Source organism: Oncorhynchus keta, chromosome 25 (genome assembly GCF_023373465.1).
Source record: "Oncorhynchus keta strain PuntledgeMale-10-30-2019 chromosome 25, Oket_V2, whole genome shotgun sequence".
In the NCBI taxonomy this organism is placed as follows: domain Eukaryota; kingdom Metazoa; phylum Chordata; class Actinopteri; order Salmoniformes; family Salmonidae; genus Oncorhynchus; species Oncorhynchus keta.
In genome coordinates this window covers 12474421-12487642 of record NC_068445.1, presented here as the reverse complement: position 1 = coordinate 12487642, position 13222 = coordinate 12474421, and the positions used below count along the sequence as shown (strand labels likewise).

The 13222-nt window shown below is 40.5% G+C and overlaps 1 protein-coding gene across 1 annotated transcript; it reads right to left on the bottom strand.

Annotated features, from left to right (window-relative positions):
* Positions 1-5720: 5720 nt before the first annotated feature.
* On the bottom strand, positions 5721-12931 carry seta (SET nuclear proto-oncogene a). The gene is made up of 8 exons (XM_035735755.2): positions 12609-12931; positions 11428-11485; positions 9311-9453; positions 9117-9220; positions 8901-9014; positions 7452-7622; positions 6660-6788; positions 5721-6563 (listed from the first exon to the last, which is right to left on the bottom strand). The coding sequence occupies exons 1-8, from the start codon at positions 12679-12681 to the stop codon at positions 6540-6542; spliced, it is 816 nt and encodes a 271-aa protein (XP_035591648.1). The 5' UTR covers positions 12682-12931; the 3' UTR covers positions 5721-6539.
* Positions 12932-13222: the final 291 nt, after the last annotated feature.

Genomic DNA, 13222 nt, shown 5'->3' with positions numbered 1-13222 from the left:
ACTAGATATTGGATGTATAATGTATAACACATATAGATAACTCTCTAGAAAACCAGGTCTGTGGGTTAAAATGTCTCACTCACATCCTCTTTGCTTCTGCGTAACTGACTGAGCTCTGTCCTACTGAGTCCCAACTGACTCTCCAGGTCCAGAGCCCTGGCCTGGCTGAACCTCTTTGAATAAAGCCCGCTGTAGGCTCTGATCCACATAAAAGTTGAAGAAGTCCAACCAAAATTATCAAGTTGACACTTAATAAAGAACATTAAAAAAACACTAAATTTAAATATTGACACTGAAACATAAACTGAAAGACTGCACAGGTATTTGAGTGATGTTCAGTAGTAAGACAGACCTGTCTCTGTCTGGCCTTGAGGGGCTGCTCCAGCTGCTTGGAGAGGATGCTGCACTCCCGGACCTACTCCTCAAGCTGTTTCTGGGTGCTGTGATTCGTCTCTGAGCTCTCCAGCTTTAAGCAGTAGTCCTCTGACTCTAAGCGGGCCCTCTGAACCTGCAGCACAATTGTCACATATCAATTCAAAATCTTAGCTACAGACTGGATAGCATGCAGCATTATAGCTGGATTATAACACCTTGATTGAAGTACAGCCGACACTCCGATAGGCTGATCAACTGTACCTTGCTCTTATAGTTTTCCACCTGTCTCTCTAGCTTCTTGACTGAACTCTTCAGCTGCTGCGCTTCAGACTGGGGCTGTGTCAGGTTCTACTCTGCAGCAGACAGGGTGTTCTCAAAAAGAAGATCCACAAATAACCTGACATTCAAAGATACAGAATGGTTTGTCATCTTCAGTCCTTATCAAGGTTTGATATTCTATAGTTTATTACACTTGATGACTGAAAGAGAAACATGTTTTACCTTCTGTCTCTGGTTCTCTAGTTTGTTGACGGAGTTGTCAGAGGTGAAGCGGTGTGGCCGGATCAGGAGCCCAACCGTCTCAGCACGGCCTTTCTCCACCACAGTGTGGATCTGTGCAGCCATCTTGGTCACCTGGCTGCACAGACAGACAACAAAACACATAATGCAGTAATCAGAAAGGAAGAAATGCCTGCAAAATACACTTATTTCAAGGTTCTGGACAACTTATTTTTTAAATAAAAATTAAAAATAAAATCCAAAGACAAACCATTATGAATCATTCACATCAAACATGTCTTGAAGGCCTCATGGTAGTCACAATTACTGGCTCTCAGCATCTTGCTGCAAAACTCAACAACAAAGGAGATACAGCAGGAGGCACAAAGGAGATACAGCAGGCCCTGCTGGAGCAGTAGGAGGAGATACACTTCTTGAGAACAGTGATTTCCACTTCAAGCTGCCTCTTTGCAGTCACCTCTTTGGAGTGGCGGCAACACCAGCTCTCAGCTGAAAAAAGAGCCTCTGCCACCTTAGTCTCCTGAATGATGGCACACAAATACATAGGGCAGTGTGACACTTGGGCCGCTTGTTAATTGTGACACTTGGGCCGCTTGGTAATGTATCTACATGTGTTCCTCCCATATAATATAATTCACAGGATCACACCCAACCCCCTTGTTTCCATCCAAACACCACATGTCAACCCGTGAGAGTAGCCTGAGGACCTGTGTGTGTCAGACCTTCTCCAGCAGCATTGCAGAGAGCTGTCTGGTTGAATTGTCACTGTGCTCTGCTCTCTGCATCTGTGTCTGGTCTGCCTGCTTCAGACTCTCTTTGTTCTCTTCACTCTGCTGCTTCAGCTCCTCCAGCTGGTCCAGCAGGGCCTGTATCTCCTGCTGTATCTCCTTTGTGCCTCCTGCTGTATCTCCTTTGTGCCTCCTGCTGTATCTCCTTTGTTGTTGAGTTTTGCAGCAAGATACTGAGAGCCAGAAAAGCAGAAACAACATTTGAAATGTCATCTATGACAATGGATATGCACCACACAGAGTGAAAGGAAAATTCAGTCATGGATACACACTACTTTTTCTGATTCTTTGTCCGCCAGTCTCTCCAGTAGGCCTTGCCTCTGCTTTGATGTCCTCAATGATTCTGTCTATCAATTAATTTAAAAAAAAATGTTTTAAGAATGCTCAATATATGGGGCATTGAACAGTCAGCCTTGTGCACGAGGAAACAGAATCAATAGAACATATTTTCTGGTACTGTCCATCGGTGGCTCGCTTATGGAGTCAGGTCCAGGAATGGTTGTTATGTCATAATATCAGAGTTCAGATTGACCTGCAAACTGCATTGTTATGGAAAATATCATTATACTCTTGGGTAAAACATGTATTTTTAAGGCAATATCGGTATACATTTTTACAAATAGGGAGGTTCAGGAACCCCAGTAAGACATCATAGTAAAATGGAGGGATGTATTGCAAAAGGAAATAGCAAAATGGCATTATACAGGGAAAGATGGGTTAATCTGTGGACATCGGTGGGTTGGAGTTAAGATCTGAATGAATGGTGGATTGGCTGTTGTGGGTGAAAATCCAGCACTTGAAGAGAGAGGAGATTCTGAATATTTAATGATTTAACTACATGTACCGTAGATGTGACCGAAATAGCTGTAAGTAGCAGTAAAAGTATTGTTGTCAGTTAGTTTACTCCAATTAGGGTAGGGATGGTAGAGAAGGGGGGAAGTATAAAGGGAAAACATTTCAAATAAGGGATTGGAAATTATGCAAACAATTAAAATGATAGAACCTACAATCTATCTGCAATATTAAATCATTGTTGTTCTTCCAATCAAAATATAAGACCACAATTCTTATTGTCATTTTCCATTTTCCTGCAAAGACACTGACACCTTGTCAATCTAAGCAAGTCCATGTATTGGGGAGAGTACCTCTTGTTCATGGCACTCCCTGAAGAATTCTCAGAGAGTGCAGCTCACCTTTTTCACGCCACCCATAGCCTCATTCAGGGCTGTCAACTGTGTGTCTACTGCCACCCCATCAATCTCTGCTTCTACCAGCTTCCTCAGTGGCATGTCTCTTTCCCCATGTAGAGTCCCCGACTCAGCCCTTTATGAAATGGAAAGATTAAAACCAAGCTAGTCCTAAACTGCCTCACACATTTTTACATTGTCTTGTGAATGTTTGTAAACGTATGCATGATGACTAAATGTGCTCATGTCATGATATTACTCCACACCTGTTGTGGCCAGTCTCCCTCTTTCCTTGGGAGTGTTGGAGGAAGATGTTCTCTCATTTTCCAAGGACCAGGTCTTTGGTGGAATCCAGCAGATCCTCCTCCTGCTCGTCGATGACATGCTGGCATGCACTCAGATACTCAGACTGGTGCGCCAGCAGACAGAAACACACACACACGCCCAGTTTCTTTGTTTATACGACACATTTATGCAACAAACAAGAGGGTACTAGATATTGCTGATTGCAAGTGAGAACTTTGCTCGGGGCGGCAGGGTAGCCTAGTGGTTAGAGCGTTGCAAGTTCAAACCCCCGAGCTGACAAGGTACAAATCTGTCGTTCTACCCCTGAACAGGCAGTTAACCCACTGTTCCTAGGCCGTCATTGAAAATAAGAATTTGTTCTTAACTGACTTGCCTAGTAAAATAAAGGTAAAATAAAAAAAATAAAAAAAAATAAGTTGTGATAGTGGGATAGCCTCTTCCAGGGTTTGTTGTGTAAGGGGCAAACATTGAATTGTACACACTATATATTATCAACTGACATACCTCATTCTTCAGAGATCAATCATTCATCATGAGTCTACCAATCTTTTTCCATATTTGTTACGCTGGCCATGCATCCTCTGCTCTTGTTCATCCTCATGAGACAGGTCAGTCAACTGCTCCAGACAGTATGAAGGCCCCATGAAAATCAATATTGGTAGTATATCTAATGATATCGTGCGTGATATATCTTTGGGAATAGTGAGCAATAATGTATGTTAATAAATGTGAAATGTAAGCTATGTCCATTGCACTGGATGAAAATGTATCTGTGAGGAGCAAATAATTTACTTGCAGGGCCTCCCACTTGTGTCATCCCAGTGGAGGTTCTTCCTGGGTCCAGCACCCAGGGGACCATGGCACAGAGGTGCCCAATATTCCCTTTGATGTTGTACACCTCTTTGATTGGCAGTCATGGCTTAACTGTTATAGGCCCACTTTATTTCAAAGGTTGAATCAGTGTTTGTTTAGAACTCTATTGACTAAACGTTTACTAACCTGTGGCGTCTTTTCAGTGCAGCTCTTCTCTTCAAGTGTACACGCGTTTTCAACCAATAACTTAATCTAGAGTTGGAGCACACGACAACATAATTTGCACTAGTAGGGCAACTAGCTGCTAGAAAGTCACAAGACAACCCGAGATAAGAGCTGTACCCGGGAGCATGATCACTCCATGCATGTCCAGCAAGCTAAATCTCACAGAATTTCTTTATTCATAACCGGATTATGAATAAAAACTGGTTTGGCAAAAGTGAGTGATTTGTTTACCTGTTAAATCTCTACGGATGGGATCGGATCCGGTCATCTCTAAAGATATCGGTCTGGTGATTGGAGAACATTCGTTGGACCCACGTTCTAATTCACGTTGCCAGTAGCAACGGGAAATCCTCTGCTACAAGTATAATTACCGCAAAATATCTCCTGCCAGTAGACCGCGACAACTCATTCGACCATCCTTGTAAACACGACGTAGTTTTCCAGGCCATAGGGTGCTCAAACGAACCAAATTTGAGGGATACATTTAGAATTTTATATGAATTGGTTGTAAACGTCCTAAGCAAGCACCATTTATTTTCTTAACCGTTTCGTCCGAACTCGCTAGTTCCTGATCTGCATGACTGCACACATATGAAAGAGTAACGGGTATCATTGCATAAATTGGCCAGCAGAGACAACCGTCGGAACGTCGGCTGCAAACACTTGTTTCACTGTATTTGTGTGTGATAATACTCGTCAAAGCCTGTGTTACGGAGGGATTCGGTGACTTGTTCCAGTTAAAGGTTAAATAAAAATAAACTTGTTATGCAGGTCCAGTGGACAATAATTGGCAACTTTATTCACTGTCGACTTGCGCCCTCACATAATAGTTACAGGGAAACTAAGAGTGCCGTCGAGCGGTTCGAACCACCTCCGGACTAACAGACATGACTTTCGGCGGATATTTCACCTGGTATACTGGACAGCGGTCACACGCACCTTGGTGGGTTGAGAGCTAAATAGGTTTCGGTACATGATTTTGATGTGTCTAGTCTCATCCATCAAACGTGTCTGGCAACCAAGTGAGGGTTTTCTAAATTGAAGGCACCAATGCCATACACCTACCTACCTTATGCTGTTTGTTTCGTAACGGCCAAAGTCTAACCAAAAAGCAATTTAAGTAATCGGAGCACACATGTGGGGCTTTGATAACTAAACCGATTGCTAAATCCTTGTACCATCAACACTTCCTGACTCCAATCATTCAGAAGTTGACAACGCCTGCATTCGAAGTTACAAAAGAATACCTGGCTCAGCTGGCCCTACCAATTAACTTTTGCATTTTCATAATAAAAAGTGGCACCAACACAGCATGTCGTATTTCTTGTGATTGTATACACTTCTGAAATATAAAATAAACTGTCAGTAACACTAATATACTGGTCCAGTACCACAAGTACACCATTTTAGCCATAACCGCCAGACATTTATCAATGTAGTTTGCTGGCTCTAGTCTAGATAAATCACTACAATTGAATACTATGGTTGGTTAGAAGAGTCACACACATTTGTGTACACATTAAGTTTTATTGTAACAAAACAAGTTGTACACCTTTATGTTTAAAACAGATGATTATTTCCCCCCCAGCGGAAAATAAAACAGTGATTAGATGTAAATTCCATGAGATAACAGGTTGTTTTCCATGAAGCAGTGGGGGGCCCAAATTTACAAGCATTTTTTTTAAAGTTTTGTTTTGTTTATTAAAAATGTACTTTCACATCTCATGGATGTCTGTAAAACAATAAAAAAAAAAAGATATAGTAATGTGTCAAAATGCCCACCCACCCCAGCACCCCAAGATATCCCTTTACCCTACCCCAGCATTGACCCCAAACATTACAAGTGATGGGAATAAGCTGGTATTTTCTGTTAACTTGTAACCACATAAGGGGGGGGTGGCATTATTTGCAGGGATCTACTCGCCAACTGAACAAAATTATAAAAACTATAGAGGGGTCTGCTAGCGCTAGGTCACTGCACCATGGCTTTTATTCATTTATCACAACCTTTAACTGCAAGAAAATTATATATATAAACTGCTATTTAATTCTACTCAAGATGGCATGCTGATTCTATTTTTTTGTACGTTTTTATTTTTCTTCCGATGAATTTGGGAATTGGGGTGGTACACACAATTCAAGGCAGGAATTTGCCATTGGTTTTTAGATGAGAGAAAGAAACTTAACATGGCACAGACAGGAGTGAGGCTTCAGAATGAGACGACGAAGCACAAAATAAAAATACAAAATCTTGCTCCCAAATATGGGTGGATAACCAAATTGGGTGAAAATAGGAAAGGGTATTGGTAGATGTAATTTTTCAGTTTTAGTCATCTTCTCCTTCATCATCCTAAACAAAATAAAGAAGGAAAAAAAAAATCAGCAACACCATAATAACAAATCACACTATTCAATATAGCAAATTAAGCAATTATCTAGGACATACCTCCCCATCATCTCCGTCATCCTCATCTTCCTCTCCATCATCTTCATCACCCTCCTCATCAATGTCCTCAAGACCTTCCTCGTCATCATCATCTTCACCTTCTGCTTCCTCATCATCCATGTCAGGAACCTGCCAATCAAATTAGCCAACATTTTAACTATACATTCTTCATCTACACAGAAGACTTAATCTCCTGGATGACATCCAAAGAAGGAATAATAAAGTTGCACAATGGACATAAGTCAAAGAGCTGGTAACAAATCCTATTCAAAATCAAGAGAACATCGATAACAGGGTGTGCTAGGCCTGGGAGACCAGTGTTGGAAAAAGTATGCAACTTTCATACTTGAGTAAAAGTAAAGATACCTTCATAAAAAAATGACTAGTAAAAGTCACCCAGTAAAATACTACTTGAGTAAAAGTCTAAAAGTATTTGTTTTAAATCTACTTAAGTAAAATATATTTAAGTATGAATCTTTTCAAATTCTATATATTAAAGCAAACAGCACGATTTTGTTGTTTTTAAAATGTACAGATAGCCAGGGGCACAGTCCAACCCTCACACATTACCAGGTATGTTCTTGATAAGTGTGTAAATTGGACCATGTTCTGTCCTGTTAAGCATTGGGTGTCAGGGAAAATGTATGGAATAAAAAGTACATTATTTTCTTTAAGAATGTAGTGAAGTATAAGTTGTCAAAAATATAACTAGTAAAGGAAAGTACAGATACCACAAAAAAACTATGTAAAGCAGTACTTTAAAGTATTTGTACACCACTGTTGGAGACTTACCAGGTAGTACTGCAGGGGGTTTGGCCAGATGTCATCCTTGATGACCTCTCCCAGCTCATCTGCCCCAGCATCTGAGTGATCAGTGAACCAGGTGAAGAAGCTCTCTGGCTCTTCATGCTGCCTCTTCTTGCCGGCTTTATTCTGCGTCTGGCTGGAGCGCTTTGTCAGGTCCTTCAGAGACGTCACAGTGGTAACAAACCAACTTAGGTATTTGTTGTGAAATTGTTAGATATTACTTGTTAGATATTGCTGCATTGTTGAAAGTAGAAGCACAAGCATTTCACTACATGAAAACCAAAATTAGGTACAACATTCAGGTTGGGGCTGGGAATTTCAAGGGACTTCATTTGCGGTTTGATGTTCCAAGCATATTGCTCACTGTATGTCTGCTGAAGAGGGAGCACGAGAAAGTGAGTTTTGATCAGTCAGGCTAATAAGTGACAAAAACATATTGGTTCACTATTTAAAAATATGGAGAACAAGCTAGCTATATGATTAAAAGTACCAGAGTAAAAAAAAAAAAGTTTTCCTTTTTCTGCCCAATTGTTAGTAGTTACTGTCTTGTCTCATTGCTACAACTCCCGTACGGGCTCGGGAGAGACGAAGGCCGAGAGTCATGCGTCCTCCAAAACACAAACAAGCTGCACTGCTTCTTAACACAGCGCGTATCCAACCCGGAAGCCAGTGTGTTGGAGGAAACACCGTACACCTGGCGAACTGGTCAGCGTGCACTGCGTGCGGCCGCCACAGGAGTCACTAGTGCACGATGAGACAACGATATCCCTACCGGCCAAACCCTCCCTAAACCGGACAACGCTTGGCTGCGACACAGCCTGGGCTCGAACCCAGAGTCTCTGGTGGCACAACTAGCACTACGATGCAGTGCCTTAAACCACTGCGCCACCCGGGAGGCAAAAATACCAGAGTTTTGGCACAAGTACAGCCAGCTAACGCTACCCACAGTCGACTTATACATATAGCTTTCCCCTGAAATCAATACTTATGACAAAATGTATATTATCCAAAAATAATGTTGCTATATGCAACTGCAGAGATATCTCCCCCCCCCCCATATTTCAGGTACGCGGTATTAAAAAAGTCTGGTCAACATATTGGTGTAAGTGCCCTACTTATTTCTGCCAAATGCTGTACTTTTAAAGCAGCAATATGTAACCTTTTGGGCAACCAGACCAATTTCACATAGAAATGTGAGCTATTAATCTGTCATTCTCATTGAAAGCTAGTCTAAATGTATACCCGCTGAAAAGGCAATGTTGGGTTACTGAATATATATTTCTCATCGGTTTAGATGGTACAAGTATTCTCTACACATTGCTTGTGTAGAACTGAAATTATTTAGCAACCAGGAAATATAGTGATTTCTGCATATTGCACCTTTAGAGAATCTCTAATCTTTCCATGCATGTGAAAAGAGGTGATATGAAATACCTTTCCTGATTTCCATTTTATTTCTGTTGACTTTGATGATGGGTCTCCACTCTCGTTCAGGTGGAACTCTTTGGAAAGGACTTTGTTTTCAAAGTATGGGTTTTCATCAAAATACTGGAAGAAAAAATAAATACATTTAATTAAGCCAACAAATGGCATATTGCTGCCATTAATGCAATATCCTATGAATGCAATATGATGGTAACCTTCACTTACAAAATCTATTCTGTAGCCTGACTTGATATCTTCAAACTCTGTAACCTCCACCCTGGTCAGATAGTGAAGTGCCTCCTCATCTTCCTCACCAAGAAGGGCAGAAACTGTAGGACGAAAAATTTAAACAGTCAGAACGTCTGAGCATTCTAGGTTCCAGTGGTAAAATCCTGTGTCAGCCTACTAAAGAAACTCACCTTGCGGATGGTTGACGAATGTTGTGACCCAGAAGTTGGGGATTTTGGCGATCAGTTCTGACCTCTTCTGAAAGAATGGCTGACGGAGTTTGTTGTATTTCTGTTCTACCTTCAATATCTCCTCACTCGCCTGCTCATTCAGTCTGTGAAGAAGATTGTACATGCATATCAGGGTTTTTCCTCGATCAAAAGGGGCTACGGTGGTGTTTTACGTCCCGAAAGTGATGTATACATGTAATTTTTTAGAGCATTTTACGTCAATTTCCTGAAATTAACTAAATTACTCTGTATGTTACACACTGTGCCATGGAGCTGAGAGAAAATGGTGTAAGTTTTAAAGCTAATGTAAACGGAATTGTACATGTTCTGCCATGTAGCTGAGTGAAGTTGTTTTAAAGAATTTCCTGCAAGTCTATATGCATTTTACCATGGCTTATGTTTTTGCTCAAACGTAACAAAATCAATACTGTTAAATTAATTATAGGTTCGTTCTCTTTTCTACATACTTTATATTTGGTTTCAGTCATTTAAGTTTATACCGAAAGAGTTTATTCAAAATCGGCAAGGCTGATTAATTAGGGCCGATTTCAAGTTCTCATAACAATCGGTAATCTGCCTTTTTGGACGCTGATCATGGCCAATTACATTGCAATCCAATCCAGGCTGACCACTTGTTACGCGAGTGCAGCATGAAAAGGACCTTGTGGCTGCTAGCTAGTATTAAACGTATCTTGTAAAAAAAAAAAAAATTCTTCACAGAATCACTAGTTAACCTAGTAATATCATCAACCACGTGTAGTTAACTAGCTTGTCCAGCGTTGCATATAATCAATGCAGTGCATGTATCATCGAATCACAGCCTACTTCAACTTTGCCAAACGGTGGATGATTTCACAAAAGCAATCTTTGCACAAATATACCCAACCATAACCATCAATGCCTTTCTTAAAATCAATAGACCGAAGTATATTTTTTTAAACCCTGCATATTAAGTTAAGAAATTCCTGTTAGCAGGCAATATTATCTAGGGAAATTGTGTCACTTCTCTTGCATTCAGAGCAAGGATATTCAGGGTATATGTGACAATTTCTTCCTAAAAAAGACTAATTAATTTTCCAGAATTATGACATAACATTGAAGGTTGTGCAATGTAGCAGCAATATTTAGACTTTGGGTTGCCACCCATTCGATAAAATATGAAATGGGTCCATATTTCACTGAATTAATGAAACTGTTCGTTTTCAAAATGATAGTTTTCTGGATTTGACCATATTAATGACCTACGGCTTGTATTTCTGTGTGTTTATTATAATTAAGTCTGTGATTTGATATTTTATAGAGCAGTCTGACTGAGCGGTGGTAGGCGGCAGCAGGCGCGTAAGCATTCAGTCAAACAGCACTTTACTGCATTTGCCAGCAGCACATAGCAATACTTGATGCACAGCGCTGTATATGACTTCAAGCCTATCAACTCCTGAGATTAGGCCGGCAATACTAAAGTGCCTATAAAAACATCCAATAGTCAAAGGTATATGAAATACAAAGTGGTAGAGAGAAATGGTCAACGCGTCATAATTCCTATAACTACAACCTAAAACTTCTTAACTGGGAATATTGAACCACCAGCTTTCATATGTTCTCATGTTCTGAGCAAGGAACTTAATGGTTAGTCTTCTTTTTTCATGGCACATATTGAATTTCTACTTTCTTCTCCAACACTGTTTTTGCATTACTTAAACCAAAGTGAACATGTTTCATTATTTATTGGAAGCTAAATAGATTTTATTGACGTATTATATTAAGTTAAAATAAGTGTTCATTGTTCATTCATTGTTGTTGTAATTGTCATTATTACGGTGTCATCTTTTTTTGGTCCTCCAATAATCGGTATTCCTCCAATAATCGGTATCTGCGTTGAAAAATTATAAAATCGATCGACCTCTAATATATACATACACTAAAAAAATTACAGTTTGGACATAAACTGAACTCGAAAAAAAACTTGCTTAGGCTGCCCACCCAAGGGTTTTTACAGCAGAAAAAAACATCACATTGTCACACAGTTAAACACGAATTTGTTTAATACTGACAGATATACACTAACTTGAATGGCTTACCTGTCAATTTCGTTTTGAACTTCATCAATGTGTTCAATAGCTTCCTGTTGCTCTTTTTCTGTAATGAGAAATGCAATAATGTCAGAAAATATTGTAGTGACTCTCGGTGCAGTGCATTGGTGATATACATCAACATTAAATAGTGACTACCAAGTTCCTGCACATTTACCTGCCAATAATCAAAGATGTAGCTATAGCCAACAACAAAAAAGTTACGAGCTAATGTTCTTGTTTTGAAATTGACCCTGAACTCCCAAGCTTCACTCAGGTCCATGGATGCAAAAGAGTTGCAGGAGTGAGCTGGTAACGATTTGTAGTCTGAATAAAGGGGTGCAAAATGGGCGAAAACATAAATCATAATCAACAAATGATTTTTACCATGCATGACTGAAATGTGTGCGCGTAGTGTTAGCAACACCTCTGCGACTAGCAATTTCAGAGCAGCTTGTAAACCGCGGTTCTTCCTGCTGGCTACAGCGAGGGCCGCGTGGTTTGAATGTGGGACTCCGCACACTGCACTCAGTGCCTCGATTCCCCAACACTGACTTACAGCTAGCTAACTAACGTTAGCTGCATTGTATCGAAACTATGCACAAGTTATTTGTTTATAACTAACCCTGCATTGTTGAATCAACGCATATAATTCTTCCAATGGCCTACTTCTCGAAAACTACGGCTCTATAAGTTAAGCTAGTTAGCCATGTTTCAAATATCACATTCGCTGGCTAGCTTTATGGCGGATATTAACAACAACAAAGTAACAAGGCCACGGTGTTTCATTCAACATAGAAAACATGAATTATCAATCAAAAATGCACTGTCTATTATAACAATGGTTGTACAGTTGCTTTTACAGTACCAAGGACTAGACTTGCAAAATAAAATACTTTACAGGATATTCATTGATTAAACAATTAGCTAGGTAACGTTAGCTAGCTATGAAATGTTGCTAACGTAGTTAGCTAACATGGCCTCCATCACCGGTCTAACGTAGTAGAACCGAGAACTACGCACTCACGGCAGACAATACAGACTGCACCCAGAACCGGGCAGATTCATATTGAAAAGCACAAGGACAACACATTACTAGTTGTGAACTCATTTGCATTCAAATTGTACATTTCAATAGAACTAATAAAGAAAGTGAAAATGGCGGTTAACTGGAGGCCGCCATTCCTTACCGGAGGTCTCGTCCGCGCCGTCATAGTTTGAGTTCAGCTCCTTTTTACTCACTTTTGCCGCCGATGCCGACATGTTTTTCGAAGGCTGTGAATAACAGACTTCGGAAAAGAACACGGAATTCGTTTTTTTCTGTTCTCTCCGAACAGGAGATTATTATTTCTACCTAAGATTTCGGTGTGCCGTTACAACGTGTGCAGCACTCCTCTACACAATAAAAAACGAGTAAGTCAGACACCACGAAGCTCAAGGCAAGCCCACTCACGCGCTCCCTTTCATTACGAACGCGCCTCAGCAAATGGAACCAACCCGGCTCCGCCTCTCGAGGACAAGTCTACTTGCTCGATTCTAGTGTTGCTTTCTGATAGGCGAGGTCACACACAGGGCTGGCATTATACTAAGGGGATTCGATTAATCTGGACAGGGCAGGCGTATTTTACACCGGGTGAAAGTTGATTGCATTCGTTTTGGAACCAGGCATCTAGTTCAAAGCCCAGGCGAGGTCGGCTCAAAACAAAAGTGACGTAGGGAGTAGGATTCTGTTTTCAAATGCAAAGGTGATTGCTTTTGATAACGCTTTTATCTATTTTCACAATGAAAACTAGTTTGAAAATGC